Below are 22562 nucleotides of genomic sequence, written 5' to 3'. Positions count from 1 at the left end.
ATCCCAGCGCACCCTCTGCTGCTGGAGTGATCTCGGATCCTGGGAGCCTGTCCCCAGGGGGCCCTCGAGTCTCAGTCGCTTGGTGTGATTCTTGGCACCGAGGGGCCCTGTTTACACTTAACGATGGAGCACGTGGAGCCATCATAATGATTAGGCGTCCTGCGCACATTGCACTGAGAGAGGGCACATATTCACTCAGACCTCCCTGAGCCCATCACAGAGCGCCTCCTTCACCTTTGACACCTATTGTGATTTGTGACACAAAGTAAGTGCTCTCTGTAGTGCCAGGCATAAATGGCTTCACTAGTTGACTCATTCTGGGCAGTGCAGAGTTCAGTTTTCAGTGCTTCATGCGTCATTAGGCAGATGACACTGGTGCACCACCTGGGGAGGGGTGGGTGGTTTCACAAAGACAGATGTGTAGGGTCGGAAACAAAAAACTCTGCATGCTGAAAGATGTGCAGACCTGCCTGAATTCCCAATTATACTGTTGTCTAATGATGATTTGTGTTTTCATAAGCAAACATGGATCGCGCGTGAGTACTATGAGGTAGTCCTGTCTCGAGGATTGCATGTTGTTGGAGCCGGAGAGGCGCCCTGAGCATTATTCTCTAAGTGGAAGGCTAGCACCTTCCCCAAGCAGCACACGCATTCTATCTGGTGAATAACATGTGAATTCCATGTGGTCCTTTTTAGGTTTTGCCTGGCATTTACAATGCCAATAGCTCTAACTTTTTCGAAGGCGAAACCGTTGCATTGTAAATGCTTGTTTAAAAACTTGACAATTGATCATGCAGGTTCCAGAGAACTGGAGGGGATCTATTCTGAATCCCATTTATAAAAAGGGCGACAAGGCAGACCCGTCCAACTATCGCCTGATCGCCCTTCTGGATATTGACACCAAGGCCTACGTGCCCATCCTACTTAAAGAACTTGAAAACCCGGAAGAAGCTAACAACAATTTCATTCACGTAATCATGTTTTAGGGCAAACTCCTCAAAGCTGGACAACATCATGGCCCTTTCCTATCTGTCTCACACAGCAAAGAGTGAGAAGCAACTCCCACTCTTTGCCTGTTTCGTGGACTACTTTGCAGTCTTCTTTCGGATAGACAGGAGCATTTTATGGAAAAAAAACTCCAAGGATGGGGCCTTTCGACCGCCTTACTTCTAGCAATTACATCTCTATACATCTACACCTGGGTTAGAGTCAAGTAAACATGTACCACAGTCTCGAGGAAGATCACAACGGACAACAGACTTAAGCAGGGCTATGTGCTTGCGCCCTTTTTTATTCTATCTTTACATAGCTGATATGGACGCAGGGCTGACACGTCAACCGTATCCCGCCGAAGATTGGGTGAACACAGATTCCTATAATGCAATATGCTGACGATAGTGTCCTTCTCGACCACTCAAGAACTGGCATACAGAGAGCCCTGGATGCAGTGCACAACTACAATATGGCTAACAAAATGGCAGCAAATGGTTCCAAGACCAAAACACTCATATTTGGCCACACACTCAACTCACAGGTGGAGCTGGGGGCACTACAAATAGAAAATGCTGACTACTACAAATACCTGGATGCATGGTTCACCACTAAATATGGACATAAAAAGCAACAGACATGTGGTCACAAAAGATGAAGCAGTCACTATCAATGTGAGCAAACTGATAAAAACCTCTGGAAAGCCTGTCCACTGGTCCAATAGGCTGGGTCCTGGCAGCCACTTTGCTGCCAATGATTACTTTCGGTCATGAGGATTACACAGGTCAGCTAGTACATACCCTGGACAATTACCAGGTCAAGGCTTACAAAAGAGTCTTCAGCCTTCCTTTGTATCTATGAAACTGCCTGAGAAGGCTGGATTTCGGTTTGGTGGCTCAAATGTGGGCGAGCATGGCACCTTTGTAAGTTACTACCACAGGATAGCCAAGGCACCGGCAAATACAATGAAAGCAGCCCTCCGGTCCATTTTCAGCCAAAGTGGGCATTCTTGGTCACAACACTTACAACTCGCAATTGACACCCTTAAAATTTAACAAAAGGTGTTAAATGGCCAGCAGCTCGTGGGCCAAGCTCAAACATGACTTAAAAAAAAAATTAGAAGGCTATCCAAGGAAAGCGACAAGAACAAGCTTCAATATTCGAGAGCTCTGCTAGCCGCGGAGCGGCCGTATTCCAGCGCACAATCAGATTTCCTCAAACTGCAGCTTTATCTGTAAAGCGCACTCCGCAAAGCCTACTTAAAACAATCCTTTTGGTAGGTTAACGGGCTTACAAAACAAGGAACTTAACCAAAGATGGTGATCTATCAGGGCAATTGAACACTGCAGACTCTGCCAATTAATCTTTCAACCACCTGATTTGTTATTGCGCTGCACTTCTTCCATTGGGCAGCAGACTGTTAAAACCACTTGTATTGTTTACGGCACCCAAATCGCCAATGAGGCTGCAACTTTAGTGTTCGGCATGACAGAGCTGTTGGATTTGGCAAAATTTAGCAAATACATTGATATCATGAAACAGAGACTACAGGACACTATCCCCTAAATATCTGGTCCGATCGCTTCATTGGAGATACTTGCTCCGCAAAATAATGAACTGCTCTAAAGTAGCAGCTGAAAGTCTGAAAAGATCCACAATAGCAACCTGTACCTGGCCTTGAGTGACAACATTAGATCCTCCCAGTCACGTGAGCCCGCTAACTCCTGAAAAACTATTGCAATGGATACATCTAAATGGACTGAATGTAGAAATCATGTACAAAGGTTTCATAATTCTTCTCGCGGTCAGAGGCTGAAATGTCTGGTAAAGAGGAAGCGTCAGAACGCCAACGTCGCTTTCTTGTGGAAAAGCTTTTTGCCTTAATTGAAATGATTGCTGAACATGGATGGGAAATCTTACTGTGCGCAGCAATGCCACAGTTTGTTCGGTATGCAAGCAAGGCGTTTAGACCCTGCCTTTCCCCTTTGCTAACCAACCATCAAGTTAAGAATACTCATGGATCTTTTGGTGGTACAGATATGCAGCTACCACCACTAGACATGTTTTATAAACTACATATGTGGATTTTATTCCAAATGTTAATGCTTTTAAGTGGTTTTTTTTTAACATACCTCAAAGCATAGGAAGAGTGGATGGAGCATGGGTATATGAAAATAAGCATCCTTGAGATCCCGAATCATCATCAAATTCCCTTAACAGGGTGGCTTCTTTCAACATGGCCCAATAGGTAGAGGTCTGGGACTGGTCGTAACGTGTATAAGTTGGAATCCAATTTATTGGATACCGAGACCTAGCTCATGTGTAGGTGACTGACCCAGTTGACCAGTACAACCTTAAAAGAAAGAAAAAGGTCTTTCTATGTCCCCTCACTCACCGGGGTTGCCCCACGGTGACATGCTTCATTATTGGGGACATCCCAGTTCTCTACGAAAAGGGGCGTGCTGCGACTCACGAACTACGCAGGAGCACTTACAGGTGAAAGACTATGTGTAGTGCAAAGAAGTGATAGAGTGGGTGTAAGTGAATTAAAAATACTGTGCTTAGTGGGCCTCAACCAATGTATTTTGCTCCTAGGCAGGTATATTAAAAGTGGGGTGAATATCACTGTAGACCAACCTTTAATGAGGATTGGTTCAGTGAATGTGAAAGGTCAACATGTTTCATGCTACCCCTAGCATTTCTTCAGGACCATGCCGGGACCAGCTCTGCATTTGCCACTCCTATGTCCCTAGTAAGGGAGCAATAGATTGTGAAGAGAATACACTAAATAATCAAACCATGCGTTCACAATGGAAATACATACGTTTGTATCGAATTTCTGATGCTGTAAAAGAGAGCATATCATTAGTAGCAATCATCCCCTCCCTGTGGGAAGGGGCACATAGTATACTTTCATGCCGCACACATCCGGTGCTGTAGTTGGTGGTTGCACCATATTGGTGCGTGCAGGCTGCCATGCCAAGTGTTTAACGATAAAACTGTGCTGTGTGTTTGTGAATTCACACAAAGAAACAAGACAGGACTTAATGTGACCAAGACAAAAGACACATATAACATATAATCAATACATGGAAAAAAGGCTCTCGATATTTACTTAGTAAAGTGCATAATAACACTTCATGGTCTCTCAGGGGGATCGATTTCACCTATTGGACTCGCTGCTGTTGGTCCGTGAGGGGAAAGAAGAAAATGGAGATCGATATTTATCCAATCACAAAACGGGACTAAATGCTTGTGCTGCTGTCAAAAAATGCTTTGCCAATGTTCTGGGAAGAAAAGTTACTTACTCCCTTGCTGGTGAAAGCGTTCGGTTTTACCTAATCACAGCCTCCCCGGGACCGCATCTTACTAGTCTGTTTTCGTGAGGTTTAATGGAGAACGGGCTTCCGGGTTACTCCCTCAGAACGGCTAGACCACAGGGTCACAGCGGCCATATTGGAAGTGTGCTTTTTGATGGTATAATAAAGGATATTGAGGGTGATAATGCTCAGTGCTTACGTGAGCAAAGATAGAGTGTATGTGTCATCCAAATCATTCGGGATGCGAGGACAGGACGAGCTCCTAATTAGTATCGCTGGCTAATTTTGAAGTTCTAGTAAAACGCGACTATAAAATTACGGTTAAGATTAGACTGTTTTTGTTAAAGGACGGTTGCATTGACAAACGAAGATTTTTACAGATAGACTGCGATACAATGGACTTATAACAATTCGCTGTTGGTAGTCTCGACTGTAGCGATCATACATACCCTGCATGACTATTTCAGATGGTAGTCTCTAGTAACAAAATGCACAGTAAAAATTAGGTATTCAAGTAAGCGTTACGTTATGGCCAGATTCAATAATATCATTGGTAATGTAAAAATAGTGATAGTTGTAAAATCCAAAGAAAACCAAGAAAGAAAACTCCATGAACAAAGATGGGTGTTCAAACTTCATACGGACTCCCAAGGACTCAATGACGACATCCCTTGGGGCGCTTTCAGAAAGTGTTATTCCATGTCCTTGTATTACGTGGAGGCACATTTGTTTGCTACCATTGATCCAACCCCCAAGCGCGGCTATCACAGAGCCTTCGTAGGTCCTGACAGCCAGACCAAAGTAGACTAACAATATTGCATTGTGATTTAGTGATCATAATTAGAAATAGTGATGTTCAGTTAATATAACCTGTGCCACCCGCTTTTTACATTACCAATGATAATATTATTGAATCTTGCCATCACTTAACGCTCACTTGAATACCTCATTTTTACTGTGCATTTTGTTACTAGAGACTACCATCTGAAATAGTCCTGCAGGGTATGTATGATCGCTACAGTCGAGACTATACCAACAGCGAATTGTTATAAGTCCCTTGTACCGCAGTCTATCTGTAAAAATCTTCGTTTGTCAATGCAACCGTCCTTTAACAAAAACGGTCTAATCTTAACCGCAATTTTATAGTCGCGTTGTACTAGAACTTCAAGATTAGCCAGCGATACTAATTAGGAGCTCGCCCTGTCCTCGCATCCCGAATGATTTGGATGACACATACACTCTATCTTTGCTCGCGTAAGCGCTGAGCATTATCACCCTCAATATCCTTTATTATACCATCAAAAAAGCACACTTCCAATATGGCCGCTGTGACCCTGTGGTCTAGCGGTTCTGAGGGAGTAACCCGGAAGCCCGTTCTCCGTTAAACCTCACGAAAACAACAGACGAGTAAGATGCGGTCCCGGGGAGGCTGTGATTAGGTAAAACCGAATGCTTTCACCAGCAAGGAAGTAAGTAACTTTTCTTCCCAGAACATTGGCAAAGCATTTTTTGACAGCAGCACAAGCATTTAGTCCAGTTTTGTGATCGGATAAATATTGATCTCCATTTTCTTCTTTCCCCTCACGGACCAACAGCAGCGAGTCCAATAGGTGAAATCGATCCCCCTGAGAGACCATGAAGTGTTATCATGCACTTTACTAAGTAAATATCGAGAGCCTTTTTTTCCATGTATTGATTATATGTTATATGTGACTTTTGTCTTGGTCACATTAAGTCCTGTCTTGTTTCTTTGTGTGAATTCACAAACACACAGCACAGTTTTATCGTTAAACACTTGGCATGGCAGCCTGCACGCACCAATATGGTGCAACCACCAACTACAGCACCGGATGTGTGCGGCATGAAAGTATACTATGTGCCCCTTCCCACAGGGAGGGGATGATTGCTACTAATGATATGCTCTCTTTTACAGCATCAGAAATTCGATACAAACGTATGTATTTCCATTGTGAACGCATGCTTTGATTATTAAGTGTATTCTCTTTACAATCTATTGCTCCCTTACTAGGGACATAGGAGTGGCAAATGCAGAGCTGGTCCCGGCATGGTCCTGAAGAAATGCTAGTGGTAGCATGAAACATGTTGACCTTTCACATTCACTGAACTAATCCTCATTAAAGGTTGGTCTACAGTGATATTCACCCCACTTTTAATATACCTACCTAGGAGCAAAATAAATTGGTTGAGGGCCACTAAGCACAGTATTTTTAATTCACTTACACCCACTCCATCACTTATTTGCACTACACATAGTCTTTCACCTGTAAGTGCTCCTGCGTAGTTCGTGAGTCGCAGCACGCCCCTTTTTGTAGAGAACTGGGATGGCTCCAATGATGAAGCATGTCACCATGGGGCAACCCCGGTGAGTGAGGGGACATAGAAAGAAATTTTGCTTTGTTTTAAGGTTGTACTGGTCAAATGGGTCAGTCACCTACACATGAGCTAGGTCTCGGTATCCGATAAATTGGATTCCAACTTATACATTAAGACTTTGGAGGGCGACCTAGTCTCGGATTCCTCCTTCTCCCCCTATTTCATATCAACTGGTCGTAACGTGCCATCCACTTCTTGGGTATAAAAAAGTACACAAAGGAAGCTCTTATATTTCTCTGGTTTGCTGATACCTTCTCTATGCCCACTTTTGAATAATGCTGCCATATCCTCGAGCAACAAAAGCAAATGATTGTTGCTGGTCTAAAGCTTCTTTGGTGCATGTTGGAGGCAAGTGAGGCGAGTGGAGAAGTGTGGCTCAGGGGTTAGAGGCGGCAGACCCGGAAGCTGAGATCGGCCCTGGACCAGGGTTCAATTCCCCGCCCCGACGGGGGTTGGGCTCAATAATTCCACGGACTCGATAATTCTCACTCTGGTGCCTACTCGACTCACGGGTTCACACTCTGCGACTCTGTGCAATAGCTTGCTTAATCTCCACAACGGCCCCTCGTGGCGGGATGCCTGGCTTTCACCTTGTGGATACCCTGCCGGGGTATCTCACAGGGGAATACCAGGACGGGTTCCCTAAGCAAGCGCATAGATGCCTGCGATGTGGGCGATTTGCGCTATATAAATACATGTACATACATACATACATACATACAATTTACTCAATACAAGATTCACCGTCCACTGTGGACAGGCCTCATTTATAACTTAATAATGTCTTTCCACCAGTGATGGAAATCTCTCAATCTTCTAGCAATCTTGGGGAGGGAGGATTTGAAGCTATTCACTGTTTGGTGGCAGATCCTCCAATACATTTGAAACTTCAAATACATCCTCTGCAAGAGCTGGTGAGGTGGTTTGTAGGAGAGCTTGGTGGGTGGAATGTGGTTGGAAGTCGGTCTTGCTGTGTTTTGTAGAAGATCCTTTATTGTTACAACACATCCCCATCCTTCTTTCCTACACATCACCGTCTTGTAGGCCTAACAAATGGTCTCAATAAAGAGCATATTGAATAAATGTTACTAGACCTCTGGTATGAAGTTTGACATGCTGAGCCATGTGTGCCAATTGAATAATTTGCTAGTGTAGAGCAATTAAGCCACAACACAAGCCTATGTCAGACATAGTTTGGCATACAGTAAACAATAATGGGGTAACCATGTGTCCCTCGAGACCTGGGTATGAATATGTAAAAAACAACAATGGTTCTGTCGGGGATAACACTATTTCCTTTTAGGAAAAAAGGATCAATCAGAGAATATTTTGCTTTGTATGCAATGGATGAAATCACTCGTTCAATCTCAAACAAAAGCAATGATTTAAACGAAACAGGTATAATGGAACACAAACAAAGACAGATTTATACGTATTTTGGTATTTATATAAATTACGTCATTTATATATATTTGCAAGCTGTAAACAAGGCATTCAAAACAGGGTATGATCTAGGATGATGTGTACTAACGTGACATTTTGGTGCTCAGTGATAAAAGTGAAGTGCATATAATGTATGCACAAGGTGAATAAATGTACAGTTTTTACAAGGGAAGAGAATAACGATGGTCAGAGTATTAAGAAACAACCATTTCTCTAGCATAAATGGAAGTTGCTTATTGACTTAGAACCAGAGACTTGATAAGTCTGAACCATGTGGAATCTATGTTTTGACCCTGACAAGGCCACCCAACCCCCCCTTGAAGGACCACCACTGCGTCGACTTCACCTTCAGCACCACCATCGCACCCAAGCCCACTCGCACCCGCCACAAAGGATCTGAAGCAAGGTCACAGAGGAACACCACCCTCCTCCAAGTACCCCCCCCCGCCCCAGCACCACTACTGCCAAGCCCCTCCAGGCACCACTATCGACACCAATTCCGCTGCCATAGAATTTCACCCCTGGATCTCCCGCTACGCCGACAAGCTTGCACCCCTCCGCCACCCCGCCAAACAACGCCCTCAGAAAGCCGCCTGGTTCACCACAGAACTAAAAGAAGCCAGATGATCCTGCAGACGCCCAGAGAAAACCTGGCGAAACCAGAAAACCAGAGAAGCATGGATCAACCACAGGAGCGCCTCCCTGAAGGAATACCATCAGCGCATAAGAGACACCAAACAGACCTTTATAAGAGACAGGATACAGACCAACACTACCAACGCCAAGGAACTGTTCAACGTCATACAGCAGTTCATAAAACCCCCCAGCGAAACCACAGACATCACACTTCCCAGGAACTCTGCAACAAGCTCAGCGCCTACTACCACCTGAAGATCAAGGCCCTCTACGACAACTTCAGCGAACAAACGTCGGACAGTACCCCCACCCATCCCCCCCCAAGCCGCCCATAAGCCATCCAACATGACCTGGAACCCCGCCACCGTCGAACACATCACCGCAACCATGAAGAAAACTCACTCAGGAGTCCCGACGGACCCCTGCCCACCACACTTCACACTTATTCAACAGGCCGCCATCTCACCCGAACTAGGACGGACGATCAACGCCTCCTTCCTGTTCGGCATCTTCCCAGATGATTGGAAGCTGGTGGAGGTTAAACCCCTCCTCAAGAAACCGACGGCAGACCCAAAAGACCTGAAAAACTACCAGCCCATCTCTCTCCTCCCCTTCGTGGCCAAAGTCAGAGAGACTCGTAAACGCCCAGCAGACCACCTTCATTGAGAACTCCATCCTGGACGCCTCCCAGTCTGGATTCCGCTGCAACTACAGCACTGAGATCGCCCTCCTCGCCGCCACTGTCGACATCCGCATGCTACTCGACCAGGACACACTACGGTCCTCATCCATCTAGACCTCTCTGCAGCCTTCAACACCGTGTCACACCGCACGCTCACAGCCAGACTTCACGACACAGGTATACAAGGAGCTGCCCTCGACTGGATCCAATCCTTTCTCTGCTGCTGGACCCAGAGGATCACACTCCCTCCCTTCCTCTCCGAATCCACCAATATCAACTGCGGAGTACCCCAAGGATCATCGCTCAGCCCCACGCTCTTCAACATATACATGTCACCCCTCGCCGCCATCGTCAGACAGCATGGGCTCAGCATTGTATCTTATGCAAACAACACCCAGCTCATCCTCTCCCTGACGGAGAATCCCGAAGACACCAGACTCTGTTTCCAGGAAGAAATGAAGAACATAGCAGCTGGAAGAAGGACAGCTGTTTTAAACTCAACTCAGAAAAGACTGAAGTCCTCATTCTCAGACCCTGCAATTCCGCCTGCAACAACACCTGGTGGCCCTCGTCCTCCGGAATCCACCCACCCCTACAGACCACGCATGCAACCTCAGCATCATCCTCGACTCCTCCCGCTCCATAAACCGCCAAATCAACGCTGTTGCCTCCACCAGTTTCAACTGCCTGTGCATCCTCCGCAAGACCATCAAGTGGATCCCCCTCCCCCGACTGCAGAAGGACGGTCACTCATGCACTCATAACCAGCAGACTGGAGTACGGCAACACACTCTAAGCTGGAATCAACAGAACCCTTCTACACAAACTCCAAACCATCCAGAACACACCAGCCAGACTCATCCTCGGGACACAGCATCACGAGCACTTGACCCAGCAACTACGAGACCTCCACTGGCTTCCCATCGAGAAGTGGGTCATGTTCAAACTCCTCACCCACGCCTACAAATCCCTCAACAACATCGGACCCAATTACCTCAATGAGAGAATATCCTTCCACGTGCCCAATAGGAACCTCCGCTCCGCAGAGCTCGTCCGCAGAAACAGAACAGGCGGGAGTGCCTTCTCCTACATAGCAGCCAAGACCTGAAGTACGCTCCCTGTGAACATCAGACGCTTCACGACCCTGCACACATTCAGGACGGACCTCAAGACCTGGCTCTTCGACTGATACAGAGTTGCCCCCCTCCCCCAAGCACCATGAAACCCTCACGGGTGAGTAGGGCGCTTTACAAACCCCTGATTGATGGATTGATTGATTGATTGTTAAGAAGTTGTGGCGGGTCTTCATCAGGGCATGGAAGAGGTGAGAGGCAGGCTTCGGGTAATAGAAGTATATGTCAATGTGTGTACCATTAGGGGCAAGCCAAGAAGACGGCAGAAGTTTTAACAATGACTCACCCAGTCTGGGTAGCCTCAGACGTCCTTCGTTAGGTAAGGGCGGTCAGAGGATCTCAGGTTAATGTGAAGAATGCAACCAAGCGAAGAGCTCACCTTGGGCGATCTGCGAGTAAGCATAGAATGCTTTAAAAATTGTGAAGGGATGCCCATCGTTATACAAATAGAATTTGATTCAAATTAGGTGGAGTGGCCCACATGGAGACTTACCCGCAGTAGTCAGGGAAGCTCAAGTGGCCAAGTGACGTTGTCGTGAAAGATCTAAAAACAAGTGGGATTTTTACATTAAGAGGGAGTTTGTGGCGTTTAAAAAAGGATAAGAAACCATATATTCCTTATCTTACCTGAGGCAAACGGAACGGACTGTTGTAAACAATCAGCCGTTTTCTGAGGGAACGAGTCCAATCCTGTGCAAGACGCCAGGCACGAGTTCTGATTCAATGCAGCCGTATCGTAGCAGTCTCAGGAGCCACTGACATGCTTATGCATAAATGGGTTTCGGAATACGTGCACGTGGGTGCCGCACACGGGCAGAGGCAGCAGCTGGATGCTGTCTGTCATGACGGTGGGAGTAAGGGACGATTATTCTAATAAGATTAGTGGGAAACTGCGTGTGCACAAAGATGCACTGAAATGATCATATGAAAGCGCCACCTATGTTCCAAGCACTCGGATAGATAACCAATAAGACACACAATAGCGTTACAGTTATTCATCATATGCAAAGTAAAATAATTATAATTTACATGCGAGCCAAAAGTAAGCCAAATGTAAGGAGACACGAACATTATACAAACAGTAGTACATAACGTGCAACATTTATATACACGTACTGAGACTCAAGGAGTTCATTGACAAACTATAGGATTGGGACAGAGTACATAACAATGAGATAGGTAGTGTGTGGTGACATGTTACACCCCTTGTCTGCTGATCGCTAGAAGAGTTGGCCTAAGCAGAACCCCTGTTGAGGTAGAAAAATGCACATATTTGTGTACATGCATGTGGCACATGCAAGTCGGATCAAAGTAAATTCAACAAGTAACAAATATGAGGCAGCATGTGAGTGGCAAGTAATGTAATATAATGGTGGATTCCATGGGTACATGATCTATGGAGCTCATAGATACAATCATAGCTGGCCCATTCGCTTCAAGGTCTCCTCAAGTTCGTTGAGTCCCCCGCTAACTGTATTAAGAGAGTGAATCCACCTCTATTCTTTCATGTTAAGGGATGCAGTAAGTGAGCCACCTCTGGGGTGTGCGCACATTTTCTCTCCCAACCACCATCGTAGGCTTTCGGGAGGGTGGTTCAGGGTCCCAAAATGCTCAACCAGAAGGGGCACCTTGTACCTTGCATATCACTCTACTCATATGTTGTAGGACTCTTGCCTCAACTTTCTGAGTCGTCTGTCCTATGTACAACATATTGCAAGAGCATTGTATGGCATATACCACATTTGTGCTGTTACAATTTGTGAATAGTGGGAGCTTGTATGTTCTATTCTTGTGTGTGAATGTTGTCTCCTCAATAGTCAGTGGACAGGCCTTACAAAGGGCCGCATTTGTGATGTCCAGTCAAATGGCTTTTGTGGCTCAAGATAGCTCAAGATAGGCTTTGACCACATTGTCCTTGATGTTTTTGCCTCTTGAAGGCAAAAATGGGATCTTCTGTAGTATTTAATTCACTGGTCACCAGATTCCAATATTTTTTCACAACATTTTTAATCTTGTTGCTCCTGGGGTTGAAAGTAGTTACACAGACTATGATCTCAGTCCTTGTACATTTGGACTTCAAATGTAGAAGGTGGTCACGGGGACAGTACACAGCCCACTTACAGGCATGTTTAAGCAATCCCATTGGGTAACCCCTCTCTCTCTCTCAGACAACAAGTGAGAGTCTCTGTTTCCTTAAAGAAATCGACCATGCGTGTGCAATTTCTCCTCAGCCTGAGAAATTGCCCATATGGCAGGTTGTCCCTCAGGCTGCGTGAGTGGTGCGAGTCATACTTAAGGAGTGTATTCAGTTCAGTTGGTTTCCAATAAAGATCAGTGAAGAGAAAGCCTTCCTCAACTCGGAAGGTGAGGTACAGAAAATCAAAGGTTTCGCTGCTGTAGGCCATAGTGAACTGAATATCGCTTGATCTGCTATTGAGCCAGTCTTTGAAGTCATTAAGGCCGCTTGCAGTGCCTGACCATATCATTATCACATCGTCTATATAACGTTTCCTTACAGCGATGTGGTCTATGAAGGGATTGCTGAGACTGTATAAGTGTTCATCTTCATAAGCATCCATGAAGAGGTTGGCAAGGATAGGCACGAATCCGGCCCCCATCGCAACGCCCTTGCACTGGTAATAGTACTGGTTCTTGAAGATGAAGTAATTCTTTTTCATCGCAATTTCTAAAACTGATACCAAAAATCCTGCTGGTATCCAGTGTGGTCTGGGGCGCTTTTCCAAGGTTTCTCTGGTCACGTCTAAGGCCTTACCCTGTGGTATGCTGGTATACAGGGAGGAGACGTCAAGGGTCACCAAGAGTTGGATATTGACATCAAATGGTTGGCCCGGCAGTAACTGGATGATGTGCATCGTATCTCTCACAAACAATTTGGTTTCAGTCACCCATGGTTGAAAAAAGTGATTGATGAATTGGTTTAAGGGTTCTAAAATCGACCCACAACCAGAAACAATGGGTCTGCCTGGTGGTTTATCCAAACGCTTGTGCACCTTCGGGAGGGTGTAGATCGTGGGAATCCTTGGTTCTTTTCTGTTCAGAAAGTCCAACTCTGGATGCCTCAGGAAACCTTCATCCAGCCCCTCCTTGGTGAGATTTTCAATCAAGATCTATATCTCTTCAGTCGGATTCTTGGGTGTTGGGCAGTAACTCTCTCTCATGCCAAGTTGTTCTATTTTTTCCACTTAGGCTGGTGTATTCTGCACCACCACGGCAATGCCTTTATCTGCAGCCTTCAGAGAGTTAGATCTTGATTGCACGGAACATAGGTGACGCTTTCATATGATCATTTCAGTACATCTTTGTGTAGAAGCAGTTTCCCACTAATCGTTTTAGAATAATCGTCCCTTACTCCCACCGCCATGACAGACAGCATCCAGTTGCTGTCTCTGCCCGTGCGCAGCACCCACGTGCACGTATGCCGAAATCTGTTTATACGGAAGCCTGGCAGTGGCTCCAGAGACTGCTACGATACGGCCGCATTGAACCAGGACTCGCGCCTGGCGTCTTGCACAGGATTTTTACTCATTCCCTCCGAACACAGCTGATTGTTTACAACAGTCGTTTCCGTTTGCTGCAGGTAAGCCCTCAATGTGGGATCCCGGCTTGCCCATAGATTAAAAAAAGGAAAAGAAACCATATATTCCTAAACGCCACAAACTCCCTCCTAATGTTAAAATCCAGCTTGTTTTTAGATCCTTCACGACAACATCATTTGGCCACTTGAGCTTCCCTGATTACCGCGAGTAAGTGTCCATGTGGGCCACTCCACCTAATTTGATTAAAATTTTATTTGTAAAACGATGGGCATCACTTCACAATTTTTAAAGCATTCTATGCTTACTAGCAGATTGCCCAAGACAAGCACTTCGCTTGGTTGCATTCTTGACATTAACCTAAGATCCTCTGACTGCCATTAACGAAGGACGTCTGAGGCTACCCAGACTGGGTGAGTCATTGTTAAAACTTCTCCCCAGTTCTTGGCTTGCCCCTAATGGAACACACATTGACATATACTTCTACTACCCATAGGCTACCTCTCCCCCTTCCATGTCCTGATGAAGACCCGCCACGACTTCTTAAAGCCTTGTCAGGGTTGAAATGTCGACGATTCCACATGGTTCAGACTTATCAAGTCTCTGGTTCTAAGTCAATAAGCAACTTCTGGATCTGCCAGAGACATTGTTGTGTCTTAATACACTGACCATCGTCATTCTCTTCCCTTGTAAAAACTGTACATTTATTCACCTTGTATATATTATTTGTACTTCACTCTTATCACTGGGCACCAAAATGTCACGTTAGTACACATCACGCTAGATCATACCCTGTTTTGACAGCCTTGTTTACAGCTTGCAAATATAGATAAATTCCATAATTTATATAAATACCAAAATACGTATAAATCTGTCTTTTTTTGTGTTCCGTTATGCCTGTGTTTCGCTTAAATAATTGCTTTTGTTTGAGATGGAAGGCGTGATTTCATCCATTGCATACAAAGCAATTATTCTCAGATTGATTCTTTTTTCCTCAAAAGAATGGTTTTATCCAGACAGAACCATTGTTGTTTTTGCATGGTTTGGCATACAGCAAGTATTTTCCTGCATTTTATTATGGCTATCTAGTAGATTGTACGAGCGTACAAACATGTCTGCTGTCTGCAACTAGAATCTGTCACAGAGATTTAAGAGAGTTAAACAAGGTCTATCCTGCAGTTCAGGACTGCTCCCAAAGAAACTCATAGCATCATTCAGCTTACCTACTCTGGTTGCGATCCATTTCCTGCGCCTTCAGTAAATGTCTCTGGCAGGCAGAGTGAACTATCACTTAAGAAACATATCATCTTAAAAGTAAATGGGTTCTTCAGAGCAGCTTGCTATTTCTTTCGACTCTGATGCTCACTTATCTGGTCTTCAACACAGAAAAGTAAATTGCTTTTCTAGTACTCTACAACGTTTTAAAATAAAATATGTCTCCTATATTTCCAAGGCCATGCTTCGGAGTGTCTTTTTGTACAGAGGAGTGATATGTGGAAGTTTAGTCAGGATAAGATACTTTTACTGGGTACTGTTCAATTTGTTCTTAGGTATCCAAGTTCATTGTACATGTCCTATGCATCATTCCCCAATGTGTGAATGGGGTGTCTTAAGTTTTTGGCTTTCCTCCTCTGAATCTGGAAACTGAGGCCGTGATAGGTAATATGGTGTTGTAGCCCTAGTATAAAGTATGAGGTTATATTGATTAATTCGGGTTGAGATTAGATATGGGTTGTTAACTTCAACCAGTTACTTTCCAAGACTAAAAAGGCAAAAAACAAAATGGGAGATTTTACAACTTTGTATACAGTCACAATGTCGAGTCACCCGAGGTTTCTCAACTCTTTTCGAACACAGACCTGTCAAATTCCTATAAATGGATTTTAAAAACTGCAAATCATTATAACATGGTTTATTTGGTCGCCGAAGCAACTGTACTAGGGATACAACTAGCTTAGCCTGGCTAGTTCAGCACAAAGTTAAGTCTGCAAGTTTTTTGCTGGAATCATTGAGCAGTACTGGCAAGTCGAGTTGCACAATCAATGTATCCGGATATTCTAAGGAATCCCCAATCCTTCATTGAATTCCTATATTTTTCCACTGCAATATTTTTTGTCACTTTGGAAATTTTGACAGCCAAAATTAAGCAAGTTAAATTGAAAACTACTAGACTCTAGTGAAAGCATGGTGTGACATTCTGGATCCAAACTGGACTGGCTCCCTTTTAACTGGTCCGTGGAAATTAAAGAAAAATATTAATAATGATGATGATATATTTATAGAGCACAACAAATACCCTAAGGTGTCTAGGCGCTACCCTTAGAACAAAAATATCAACAAAGTGTTGGCTGAGATGAAACAGTTTTTGAGACTCGCTATATTAAAGTCCCAAATTCTATACCTTGTTTTGGATATTTTTTTTAGTCTGGGCCACTATAATTATGCGATTCTGCAGAGGTGGCATTTCCGCATTAACTATGGACTTGCCTCATTTACCACATAATCCATCATTTGCCTCATCATTTGCACTGTTAACCCAAAAAATGCTCAAATAGATGACAAGTTACTAAAATAGTACCAAAACGTGGATCTGTGCAAAGGTGAGCTTTCAGATGACAATTGCTGTTTTCAGGTATTAAACTGGGACTAGTGAGGCACCGCTTTGCCCATACAGTATTAATAAATATAGAAATTTCAAAGTAAGGACATAACATTGTCACAGATTATCTGCAATATGCCACAATTTGCCTATTCTTGCCACATCATTTTTCCAACCGTGGGCCATAATTTGGCCCTCCATCACTGGATAAGTGCAGGGGCCCTGGCCAACACCCCACTCTGGTTGTTTAAACGAGGCTTGAAAACAACATCATTGTGCACCACGTGCCGGAATTTGTAGGCATACTTCTGGTAAATGTTCAGCAACTACATGACATGCACTACATTTTGGGATAACATCACAGAAAAAAATGAAAATAATTTGTTAGTTAGGATACTATCTATGTAATTTCCTCATAAAATTTGGGTTAGACCATAAAAACTATATTCTATTGGATCATAAACCATTATTAAGTAATGCTATCTCAGTATCTCGACTGCTCCTAACAGGTGGCTGGCAAAAAATGTACTCTCCATAAGGTGGCTCATGGTGCCAGGAACTTTTAACCGACTTCTATTCAGATTTGGAAATTGCCCAGGGCAATAACCGTTTACAATTATGTAGAATTAAATTGGGGCTCCTAATTGCTTTCCTTAGGCCCTCATTACGGGTGGCTTTGTGCAATAATTATCAAACTCAATAAACAAACGACATGGGGCATAATGTGCATTGTAGCGCTTTCTACAGCACAATCCACCTGTCCTGGTGCTTCCTGGGCATTTCCCCCAGTTTCCAGGATTGACCTGCTGAAATTAAATGACTGTTGTGATCTTTCTTCCACCTAACAACTACAGGACGCAATAATCATTGCAGCACTTAAGTGAGATCCATAAGAAAATAGGTGTTTGCACAGGGATCACAATATGCCAGGCAATTTGCATTGAGGCCCTTAGAGTGTAGCCTTGCCACATAGTGTGTATTAGTCAGAGAATATACAATAGAATGTACTGTTATTTTCATCTATTCGTACCATAATATGATTATTATTATTTTCAGTCTATAGTATGAATTTTCGTTCTTTTCGTGATTATGTATTCTGGCGGCCTCATTGACTCATTAGCCAATTAAAAAAAATAATCTGTCATTTAATCTATGACCATGCTTCAGAGATTCTCTTTGTGCAACATGATATGTGTGGGTTTGGTGGTGGGTACACATCTATGTATTTTAAGTTTCTCATGCCTTTGTCTTTGGCTTTCCTCATTTACATTTTGATGCTGTGGCAGGGATGGAAAATATGGTTTGGGCAATTGGATATTTTCTCTAAGGTCCTTGGCTTAGCCAACTTTCACATCTCTAATATATAGATCAAGTAAAATGGCTTCCTCTTGCTTGAGGAAGTGGTATTTTGTGCTGCATGAATGAAGGTGTGTACCCTTGCCTTGGTGATTGGGTGTCATGCCTATAATGTGCCCTGCACCCTCATCTATTTAAATGTGGTTTTTGCCAAGTATCCTTTATTTCCTCTTCACTGTGAATGGAGTCTTACCTTTCTCTTGACTAAGAGATATGCCTGGCATCGTGGATCATTTCAATGCAAATAGAACTCTGAGGCCTACTTCAATGGCTGCCCTTGGTGCCAATCTTGTTTTCGGTGATGGTCACCTTGCAGGGTCTTGCTTTCTTTTGAGGTGGGTGTTCTTAGAGATTTGAAGATTGTTTTAAAGGCAGATCCCTGAAAGGAGGAGCACTGGAAGGCAGGGCTTTCTTACAGTTGGAGAGAACTCAGTGCTTCGAAGCCAATCCTTCTTAAATATCCCCTCTTCAGTCTTGCGGAGCACATATGTGTCAAGATGGAGTCCCTGCACCTTGACCGATGAGTTTAGGTGGACCTTTGCTTCCTTCATTCTTTCCATGATCTGCACCTTCATGTAGGAGAGTAGGGTCTTCTTCCTATGGTTAACCCCACTTTTTGCTGTGCTTCACTGGTTTTTTGACTTTAGTATGGCTGTGGCCCTGCTAATCAGGCCCACGGGATAGCGGTTCTCTCTCTAAATTGATACCATGTACTTTAGGTACATACCAGATTGGTTACTGAGGCCCCCTTGTGAGCCCCTGTATATGGTACCTTAGGTACCCAGGGCATAGGGACCCCAGAGGCCTACCAGGGGCTGCAGCATGTATTGTACCACCCATGGTTAGCCTTCCAAACTGACACAACAGGTCTACACCTGCAGCCTGGGTAAGGTGGTGTAAGCACCCCTTACTTGGATATAGTATACCTATATCTACCTTATATATGGACACATAGTAAACTATAAGTCACTCCTATGGCAGGCCTTGACAATCCTGAAAGCAGAGTGCTTGTTTTTTGTGAGAGGATGCCCTAGCATGAGCTGAGCCCCTCTGCAGCTTTCGGAACGATCTCCTTATAGATGTTCTATGATATAGCCATACCATATACGCTTAAGTGCATTATAATCCTCGCGGTTAATGCTAACTTTGGTTTGGCTTTATCAAAACATGTTGTGTAAGGTGTCAAACACTTTGGAATAACCGCCCCCCCCTCCCAGCCAGTCTTGGCGGTGAGGGTAGCATTCCACCCATCTAGAGGGAGAAGACATGTAGTTACTGGTAAACCCGGTTAAAGTTAAACAGAGTCCCAGCATCACAAAATGGATGCTGCTGCCACAGACACAAGTCTGCCCTCCTGCTGCTGGACAAAACTCCGGCAGGGGAGGCCTGGACAATAGGTTTCCTATCCAGGGAGGTGCCAGCACCTCCCCAGACAGGCTTTAGTGTATTGGGGCAGGGTGGGTTGCATTCCGTGAATGCTTTTCAGACACTGCCTGGGGCACACAAGGTGCTCCATGCATTTCCTAGTTCTAACCAGTTGCTTGGGGGCTGAGCCCCAGCTCTGGCGTGAAACTGGACAAAGGGGAAGGGGTTTAACCACCCCCTCCCCAGGTCCACCCATAGGAGGGACCTTAGAATTAGTCCAACCCCTAAACTTGCTATAAGTATAGAACCCCAGTCCCTAGCACTTTAGATTACCCTGGACGAAACTCTGCAACATATATCTTGGACCTTCGACATTCCATATCGACTGGAAGACGGAGGAAATCTCCCTTGTGGTCAAGGAGTGACCATCCTGTTCAAACAGGCACCAACAGCATCTTTGCCGGTCTGCATTTTCGAGGCTGCCTCCGGATCCCGAAGAATCTGCAACACAGGACACTGACTTCCAGACATCTCTATCGCTGACCTGCGCTCCCAGCAAAGCGGAGACCTGCAGCAGACATGAGACGTGGGACCGGAACTCCTGGACATCCTGCATTTTAGCGAATGCACCTACTTCCCGAGGTATCCCGAAGTTGTGCATTGGGGTATTTGAAGCCCCTGCCCTGCGCTCCTTTTGCACCGAAGTACAGAGGCACTCCACGAGTGACCTGTAAGTCCCCTTTCTTCACCGCAGATCGAGGCACTTTCGCAGTTCCTAGTCCGTTGGCTAGTGAGCCCCCACGAAGGCCAATCCTTTGTTTCTTGAGCTTTCCTGGTTGCTCCAGGTGTGCTCCCACTCCTCTCCAAAGGGGAGTCCCTCAGACCTGGCTGGTCTGCCCGAAGCAAATCTTGTCATCTTGTATGGGTTGCTGTTGTCAGGGCTTGTTGGGTCCAATCCAGATTCTGACACCGCAGTCAGCTAGATCCTTCGCGGGACAGCTCAAATCCAGCTCCTGGTCGTCGTCGACGCCTCCTGGTCCTCGTGGCTGAAGAGTCAAGCTTCAACTCTTTCACCTGAAATCACCCAACATCGGCTGGCATCTTCTCCTTGCCATCCTGGTCACTGGCTAGTGACCCAGACTCTGTCCCCTCTGCTTTCAGGTTCTTCACATCTCCGATCCGCCCATGGATCCACCCGGATACTTTTCCTCTGGTTGCTTGTAGCATTTCTTCGCAGCTCTCCATAGGAATCGACGACAAAACCCGACACCAAAAGACACCTATGCACCCGGCTTCCCTGGGTGAGGTAACACAAGTACTCCGGTGCTCCCGTGGGTCTTGACACTCGAAGTGCCCTAGTCTAAAAGGGTTCCATCGTAGTTCACCTAGAAGTGCCCTTAATCTTTAAAATTGTAACTTGTTTGTTCTCCATAGAAAGTCAATGGTGATCCGCGGCTGTGTTTAGACACTGCACGGGTCCCCTGTGGGCTTCCTGCATCCTAATCTTGGGTTGTTATAGGCAGCCCCAGCGGTTCTACAAGCCCTAGGGCTGCTTTCTAACTCTCACGTGGTTCTTATACCACTATTTTAGTATATGGTTTGTGAGGCCCCTACAACTAGCTTAACACGCCTCAAAGTCTTAGCCTGAAGGCTGCTCTCCACAGCTACCCCTAGGATAGCTTTATATAAAGGTTGAATTTAAACCTACCATCAATACAGGTTGTTTGGACTGGTGCAAGGTGCCCACTAGAATAGTGGACATCATATACCAGGCCAACTTCTCACGCTTCACACTCTACATTTGACTTGCCATGACCCTCTTTCTTTAGGCAAACTGTTGTCTTAAAGGGCTGTAATGTTTTTCCATTTCTGCCGATCACACTCAATTTATTTCATTTACAACGCGGCGGGTCTACCCACTCACACTAAGCTGACAAACAGGTTTTTTAAAATCTTTAACACACCCAGCAATTGGCTTTATCTTCCAGAAACACAAGAAATAGAAACTGGTTGCAGATCAGACTGTGCCAGCTACTAATGATAATGGCAGAATCGAAAAAGACCTTACCCCGATCCATTCATTACACAACCTGCACCAAGACAATGTTCACCTCTGAATATCTTTCACCAACGGTTATCCTTCGGTCCAGAAACAGCAACAAAAGTCTTCTTGTCCAGTCACAAAACACTTTCCACACCAAGCAAACGATATTGGCTACAAAGCCAATAGAGGGGAAAACATAACCACTGGTGCAGTCCGTATCATAATGTACTGTGGTTTTTGGGAAGTGTGCGTAAAAGTCATTTTGCGCATTCTCTGTTCCAAAACATAGACTGTAAAGAAAAGCAATTTGCCGTATTGCAAACCGAACACTTGCAGGAAAGTGCAAAACACATCATCTATAACAACAATGCTGCAAAGATAGCATTACTTAAAATAGCAAGGATCCTAGTACAGGAAGAAGGTGGAGATTTCTAAAGAGAAGTGATACTGTCTGAAAAAAAAAATGGCATTATTGTAAAAAGTAAGAATACTTCGTGTTAGTAGTGACTGCGCGGTAAAGGCCAGTACAAACAGTGCAAGAATTGACATTAAAGTAAATAGTTAGGCTCTCACTATACAGCAAAAGTATTTTTTATTGTAATTTAGTCTCACCTTTGCCTCAGCCTCCTCCTCTGCTTTCTTCTTGGCTAAAAGCTCTTCCAAAGAAAGTGGTTGCGCCTATAAAAACATAAGAATAGTTAAAACAAATGTGGATCAGGCACAGCTCCTCTGTCTTCGATGTATCCCTCAGTTCCACTGTAGAGCACTTTACCTGCTCCTCCAGTAAGAAGAGGTGAGTAAAGCACCCAATTTAATGTAAAAAAAAAAAAGAAAAGAAAGGGGAAAAAAAGTTAATTGCAAGGACTAGCAAAGAGCATTCCTAATGGGTCTGGACTTAAGACGCAGATTGACTACTCTGTAGTACTACTCCACCTGTCTACACAATTTTTAGATTGCGTTTTTAGACCCTAGGGCAGAGGTCTTCAAACTTTTGGAAGTTGAGCCCCCCCAGCTGATTTTTTTTAGATGTTGGGCCCCCCACTACC

General features: G+C 44.7%; 1 protein-coding gene across 2 annotated transcripts in view; it reads right to left on the bottom strand.

Moving 5' to 3' along the window:
- The window catches only part of DDX23 (DEAD-box helicase 23), a 232579-nt gene that overhangs the window by 132751 nt on the left and 77266 nt on the right, over nt 1-22562 (bottom strand). For both annotated transcript variants that reach the window (XM_086963729.1, XM_086963732.1), the window contains exon 5: nt 22129-22194. In XM_086963729.1, the coding sequence (XP_086819855.1) occupies nt 22129-22194 (66 nt within the window). The remainder of the gene's footprint in view (nt 1-22128; nt 22195-22562) is intronic.

This window comes from Lissotriton vulgaris, chromosome 1_1 (assembly GCF_964263255.1).
Source record: "Lissotriton vulgaris chromosome 1_1, aLisVul1.2, whole genome shotgun sequence".
Lineage (NCBI taxonomy): Eukaryota > Metazoa > Chordata > Amphibia > Caudata > Salamandridae > Lissotriton > Lissotriton vulgaris.
Note: the sequence above shows the minus strand (reverse complement) of the source record. Positions and strands in the feature narration are given on the sequence as shown.